Source organism: Triplophysa rosa, linkage group LG16 (assembly GCF_024868665.1).
Source record: "Triplophysa rosa linkage group LG16, Trosa_1v2, whole genome shotgun sequence".
NCBI classification, from domain to species: Eukaryota; Metazoa; Chordata; class Actinopteri; order Cypriniformes; family Nemacheilidae; genus Triplophysa; species Triplophysa rosa.
In genome coordinates this window covers 22,650,132-22,657,635 of record NC_079905.1, presented here as the reverse complement: position 1 = coordinate 22,657,635, position 7,504 = coordinate 22,650,132, and the positions used below count along the sequence as shown (strand labels likewise).

The 7,504-nt window shown below is 37.9% G+C and overlaps 1 protein-coding gene across 2 annotated transcripts; it reads right to left on the bottom strand.

The window, feature by feature from the left end:
* Nucleotides 1-1,195: 1,195 nt before the first annotated feature.
* LOC130567418 (E3 ubiquitin/ISG15 ligase TRIM25-like) lies at nt 1,196-5,488 on the bottom strand. 2 transcript variants are annotated; one of them, XM_057355497.1, is made up of 6 exons: nt 5,311-5,488; nt 4,203-4,871; nt 4,019-4,114; nt 3,593-3,826; nt 3,319-3,466; nt 1,196-2,719 (listed from the first exon to the last, which is right to left on the bottom strand). In XM_057355497.1, the coding sequence occupies exons 2-6, from the start codon at nt 4,740-4,742 to the stop codon at nt 2,190-2,192; spliced, it is 1,548 nt and encodes a 515-aa protein (XP_057211480.1). In that variant the 5' UTR covers nt 4,743-4,871; nt 5,311-5,488; the 3' UTR covers nt 1,196-2,189. The 2 variants fall into 2 exon arrangements, with proteins under 2 accessions (XP_057211480.1, XP_057211481.1); XM_057355498.1 differs by having other exon boundaries at nt 2,601-3,229; nt 5,311-5,487.
* Between the last annotated feature and the right edge of the window lie 2,016 nt (nt 5,489-7,504).

The window sequence follows — 7,504 nt, the reverse complement described above, 5'->3', positions numbered from 1 at the left end:
GTTTATGCTGTGAACTTTGCATACTTTAATTTAGCGCTTAGTCGATTGTGATGAATTCATATTGCAACGAATCAAACACAACTTCATGTTGTTTCCAGTTGGACCGTTAAAGAACACAACACATGTCTTTTGGAAATTCTGTAGAATTCAACCAATCAGATGATGACTTTGAACTTGCTGAAGTGTTTCCAAGAAAGTGTGCCTTATGCACACTTAGGCTGAGATCTAGGGCCCTTTCTCAGTTCCAAGAACGCAAGACTTGTGTTCTTGTGCAGACCGGTCTCGCGAGACAACCTCGGAAGAACGAACTCGGATGGATGTGCCGCACAAGCGGGTCCAGTACGTGCATGTCTGCATATGCATCCTTGATATCAAGAACATATTAAGAACACTTCCATGCATTCTCTGTTCTTGTGCTCTTGAGTATTGGAGCGGACTTTGAAATTTAATGATGACGTAGTAGCCTAGAGCAAGAACACGAGGACACAAGACCACTGATGAGTGCATACTGAGAAACACCCAAGGGGTGTTAAGTATAAATGAACACATTAGCAACCATAGGTTGTATTGTCATTAATTTAACATTTTATAAATGCAATAACTGTGACTTCCTTCAGATCTGATATTCATTCTGAGATTCATCTGATAAGAACTCTTAAATATGTTGTTTGTAAAGTGCTTGGTTGTAGGTACGGAATGATGTAAAGTGGTGGTCTACAAGTCTTACTAAATACAAACATAAAGTTTATAAGGGAGGAAAACATTTAAAAAAGATGATCAGCGACTATAATCGCTAATGTGAAAACATTGATCAATATTTCAGTAAACATGTTTTCAGTTATTTAGAGTATGTGCAATTCACAGCAAACCAGTTACTAACTCTGAGCAGAAAACACATATGAAGAATATATCTGTCATAAACATTTAAAAAATGAAAAGCCAATGTCTGGCGTTCACAAAGCATAAACTCCAGCACCTCCTGAGATCTGCAGCGGTTAGTGACAGTCAGTCCAGAAGAGAAGAACTCGTCCAAAACAACTTCATCTTCAACCTGACTGATCAAGATTTACAGCCACAAGAAATCAGTCTCCTGAATAAAGATTTGAGTTTTGTTCCATGCATCTACTTCAGATTGAACCGTTTGGAGATTGAAATGTTTTATAAACGTGAATTACATATGGGGACCGTGGTCGTGTTGAATGTAAGATGAAAAGCACCTTCTGTGTCTAATTGATCTGTTGATACATAATGCTGTTGAAAGGGATGCGAGTCATTTCTTTGAACAGGAATCCTCTTCTCATAACAAGATGTCAAATTTGACTCATTCTGAGAAAGAGTACATGCTTAGATGTTCATTTCTGACACAGAATTATAATATTTGATCAATCTCTCTGCGAGCAGGCCAGTCTGTAATCTCAAAGTATAAAGGCTATAAGAATTTGGTCAATCCAGCAGAGCAGACAACAATAACCTCACAGAACTCTCTCATCTCGTCTCTAACAATCAAACTGATCTTCAATGATCATATGTAATCAATGATACACAACATTGTTCATGCAGATTCTCATATCTCTTGTAGATGTCCAGGGTCATTTCACAGTTGTGCCAAACACAGTATGTCAAGTGTCAATCATTCACACATCCTCGTACACTCAAACATTAGACAAAGATTAGAGAATGTATGACTTGTAAGAGTAAGTATGTGATCTACATTATTACTTGTTCATGTCCTTTGCTTTATGTTGGTAAAACTGTCACAGATTATTGAACACATGAGGAGACAGGATGAGACTTCTCTAATTTATCATTATTTCACACAGGCTAAACATGTTTTATCTGATATATTGCATTCTTTAACACTTGTCAATAAGATTTCATTGGTAAACATTAGTTATTACACTACATTAGTCAGCATGACCAAAAAAACACTTCTAAATTTACTTATCATATGTTAATGTTAATATTGTATAATATATATACATATTTAATCAAACGTTTGTTATGTCTGTATATATAATCTTTTCATTAACCCTGTATTTGATCATTTACATTAAAAGTAGCTTTTTGATAGTAATAAATTAATTGATTTCACACTTCAAACTGGAATTGTTATTACACCTCATATAGGCAGATTGTTCTCATGTTAATATCTGACATGTTCTCTGTGAGGTGTAGAATCTCTCTATAATCTATAGATCACACAGCTTCACTGATGAATTGGGACAAACAGTAAATCCAGGATAGAGCGGTTGAGTGAATGTGGTGCTGATGCTGTGGATGAGGGTCATTGTGTCAGAGATGCTGTAGAAGGACAGAATTCCTGCTCTCTCATCCACATACACTCCTAATCTATCAGATCTGAGCTTTACAGGGAGTTTAGTCTTGATCTTATTGTGTCTGAATGAGTAACTGGAGTCAGAGCAGATCAAACTCCAGGACTGATCATTATATCCAAACCAACACTCATCACTCCGTCCATTCCTCCTGATGCTCTTATATGACACTGATATAAACACATTATTAACACCAGTCCTCTCAATCTCCCAGTAACAGCATCCACACACACTCTCTTTACACAACACCTGACACGCATCATCAAATCTGTCCGGATGATCAGGATACTGATGGAGTGTGTCAGTGCGTGTGATCTTTCTGTTTCTCTCAGACAGACGGAGATTATAATTCACTGTGTTTAGATCCAGAGTCAACTGATGAGAATCTGAGGAAGAAACAACACGTTACAGAAGGATGAAATAAACATCTGATCAATGTCTCGTATCTGAACTCTTCCTGAAGAAGCTCTGTGTGGTTTTAATGCTTTGTCAACTGATGTATTCAGAAACTATGAAACTATAGACGTCAGGAGTCACAGATGTGCTTATGACTGAATGTATTTTCATGAAGTGTGTCATTATTAATGATTGATGATCAACTCTGCTGATGTTTTCTTTCATTGTTCAGAGACATGATCTTCAAGAGGAGGTGTGTGTGTTATTGTGTGCGTGTGTTATTGTGTGTGTGTGTGTGTGTGTGTGTGTGTGTATTTATCTCTGATCCTGGGGTCAGTGATGGTGTGTGTGTTATTGTGTGTGTGCGTGTGTGTGTGTGTGCTTGTGTGTGTGTGTGTGTGTGTGTGTGTGTGTGCGTATGTGTGTGCGTATGTGTGTGTGTGTGTTATTTCATTGTAGGAAGTGGTCTCTGATGCTGGGGTCAGTGATGGTGAGTGTGACTGTGGAAATCAGCAGATAGAAACTGTGTCAATCTCATGATATCACTGGACTGTCATTCTAATATGATGTCAGATGTCCAGTGATTAACCCGAGATCTTTCTCAAGGGATGTGTGCAGAAATCCTGCAGTTTGTCTCTCAGCTGACGAACAGATTCTCTCACAGCATCAAAAGAAAAGAGGAAAGTGACACTGATGTCGTCTGGAGATTCAGGAGGTGCAGAGAGAGACTGAAAACTCTACAGCATCAAATAAACACACAAATCCCATCATGACTTCACATGAAAACAAGCAATACTGACACAATATATGATGTTGTGTAGACTGTCAGCGTAATGTTGATGAATGAAAGAGACTTCACAGACCTGTAGGAAAGTGATGTGATCATCTGTGTGTGAAATCTTGTCCAGCTCAGCGTCTCTCCTCCTCAGATCATCAATCTCCTGCTTGAGTCGCTCCAAGAGTCCTTCAGCTGGACTCACTGCAGCCGTCTCCTGATCTCTGATCAGCTGTGTCACCTCAGAGCGTCTTCTCTCAATCAATGACATCACTTCAGTCAACATCATCTCACAGTCCTCCACTGTTGTCTGTGCACACCGCTGTTACACACACACGCACACATTACAGTTACACACACACACACACACACACACGCACGCACGCACGCACGCACACACACACATTACAGTTACACACACACACACACACACACGCATTACAGTTACACACACACGCACACACACACGCATTACAGTTACACACACACACGCACACATCTCATCACACTTCACCTTATGACACTCCACAGCGTCTCTCAGCTCCTGAACATCTTTCTCTCTCTGGTGGATCTTCTCCTGAAACTTTCTCTGCGTCTCCTTCAAGTGTTTCTGAAGGACACAGAAAATAAAGATCATAAGTCATGTGACGATGTGTGAACATTAAGAGTCTACAACAGCGTGTGATTTCAGTTCAGACCTCTTCATGTGTCCTCTGTGCTGCCGCTGAAACTGTGTCGTGGTTTTTATGTTCATCCATCAAACACATCAAACAAACGCACTGCTGATCAGTACGACAGAAAACCTCCAGAAGCTTCTGATGTTGAGGGCAGATCATCTCCTTCAGTTTTCTAGTGACAGTCACTATTTTGTGTGAATTTCCTGAGAGAAATTCCTCATGACGTTCAAGATGAGTTTGACAGTAAGACTTGAGACACGTCAGACAGGATTTGATGGCTTTGTGTTTTCTTCCAGTACAGACGTCACACTCCACATCTCCAGCTCCAGCGTAACACACACCAGAAAGTCTCGTCTTCTTCAGCTTCTCCACCATCTCAGCAACCACCACATTCTTCCCTAGAACAGGCCGAGGGCTGAAGGTTTGTCTGCACTGAGGGCAGCTGTAGATTCCCGTCTGATCGTCCTGATCCCAGCAGTCTGTGATGCACCTCATACAGTAAGTGTGTCCACAGTGAAGCGTCACTGGAACCTTCAGTAGATCCAAACACACTGAACACATGAAGTGATCCTCTGAAATACCTTCTGCCACTTTACCACAAATACACACCACAGCTCAACAACACTTTCACTTTTCCTCCATCCACTTTCCTGCTTGTGTGTTTGAGAAAACAGGCGTGTCTGTTTTCACCTGTAGTGAAGTCATTTGAATGAAGTAAATAGTCAAGATAAACTTCAAATAAAATTTTAGTTGAAGTGTTTCACATTAATAAGACTTATTAATTAAGTTAATGACATACGGTGAGCAAATGTACAACAAGCAGTCGCATAAATGTCCTGTAATGTCAGTTTATTATAGTGTTTTAGTCCTGAGAGACAAGAAACAAAGAGCCTTTCACACTATTAAACATCAATATCTTTGCTAAGACTTTACAGTAAGAGTTTAGTTGATGAATTAACTAACACGAGCTATGTGTGTTATTAACAGCATTTATTGATCTTTGTTAATGTTGTTAATACAAAATACAGTTAATCATCGTTCATTCTGCATTAACTCATGTTAACAGATATAAAGTTTGATTTAACAAAATGCATTTGTGAAAGTTTAAAATGATATGATGTTGTTGTACCTGTACGGGTGTTTTCTTTTCGTCTGTCTTACTTTCACTTTCACAGACAGTTCCCGACACTCCTCAGTAACCCGCTGACGTCACCACCCCACGGTCCAATAAAATAGCATGCCGGACAGCCAATAATCGAGGGCTTTGTCCGAAATCGTCCCCTATACCCTCCTTCACTATTCACAAAGTTAGTTCACTATCACTATCACGGTACAACGGAAGGAGTGAATGAGAATGAGAGTGAATTCGCACACAGTGTTCCGGGATCGCTCTGGCGCCATCTTCTGCGTGACAGGGGTATCTGCAAGTCGGAGACTCGGGAGTGCCGAAAGGTCTTTTCAATTGGTCGTAAAGCTGCCTGTTCCACATCAGTAGTTTCATAACTATACACAGCCTATATGTCTGTATTTATTATTTAAACGTTTTGGAGCACTGCCTGTGTACTTTTGACTGAATTGTTTTTCCCCTATTCTACAGACTTATACACTGAAAAAAATAATCTATTGGATTTACTTAATTTTAATGTGTACATCGGTCCCACATGATCAGATTGTGTTGAACCAACTTAATTAATTTTTGTGTGTCAGACCAACACATTTAATTTATATTACACTAGTTAAAACAATCATGTTGATTGAAAGTGTTATTTCTCATTAATGTAAAAGAAATTAATTGTGTAATGTTGAAGTATCTTCATCAAGTCATAGGTACCAGATTTTCATTTGTAATTCCAACTGAATTTCTGAATGCTAATATGTTATATTAAGTAACTCTCACACAATTTCTTATTGCTTTAAGTAAACTTTATCCAAATGTATTGTTACTCTGTGTAAATGTGTGAATACAAAAATCATTAAAATACATAGGGACTGACAAAAAAGGCAGATAGTCAGGTTGTATTGAATTGTAAAACTTCAGTTTTTAACAAACACTGTAAATTGAGTATCAGTATACAGCACAGTATCTATCAGTACAGCATTGTAAAAGAATTATATATATACAGTATATATATATATATATATATATACATACACAAAATTATCAACAAAAACCATAACTGCTGTCACAATAGAATACAAACAACAGAGTCAAATTGATCTCAAATGTGGAAACAGTTTTCACATTACAATATGCAACACAGTCGAATGCATGTCAAATATGGATGATGAAGAAGAACAACAGGCATTTATAAATCTAGTAGTTTCAACAATAGTAAACGCAACAGTCGAATGAATCTCAAAAAACATACTGCAAATACAAATCACTAAAAACCATTACTGCTGTCACAAATCACAATAGAATATAAACAACAGAGTCAAATTGATCTAAAATGTGGATTAAGAACAACAGGCATTAATAAATGTAGTACAGTTGTCCCAGTAGAATACGGACAACAGTCAAATTCATCTCAAATGTTAAGAACAGGCATTAATAAATCTAATAGTAACTGTCACAGGACAACAGAAATAGTCAATTGTGTTACCACAATAGTCACAGTGTAAATGGCAAAATGAAAACAATGCATATTCTTCAAGAGAAATACTAAGTCACTAAAAAACACACACACACACAAAAAAAAGAGTCAAAGATGAAACAGTTCAACATAACAGAACAATCTTCATGTTTTTTTCAGCCTCTGACCCATTCACTGAAAGAGCCTGTTCTTTAAAGTCAGTACTTTATTTGAAAGTTTATCTCCATCCAGTTCCATGAACATTTTTTGGATTACCTCAAAGGTATAGCGGAGGTCAGCAGGATAGCTGAGGTTTAAGGCATACATCAGCCCAAACAGCATACCAACAGCTAATGACACATTGTCAAGGTATTGCAACACCTTGATGCCTTCAAGGACAACACCAACATCCTCTAGCTCGTAGCAAGCAGCATGTTTTAGAACAAACTCCAATAGTGGTGTCTTTAATTGCTTTCAAGACACTGACTTCATCCATGTCCTGTACAACACAGACAAATGTGAGTAAAAATTGAGTTAATGTTAAGTAAAAAAATACATTTTAGGAAAAAACTGTTAAAGGTTTAGTTTAGTAAAAAAAAATTTGCATTAAAACTATACCAAGACAATCCGTCGACAATAATGTTACTAAATTTTACTACAATAAAACTACTACAATATTTTTGAGTAATACAAGTGCTAGAATGAAGCCCCTGTATTAGTCACAAAAACAAAGATGTAAAGTTTGGGCCT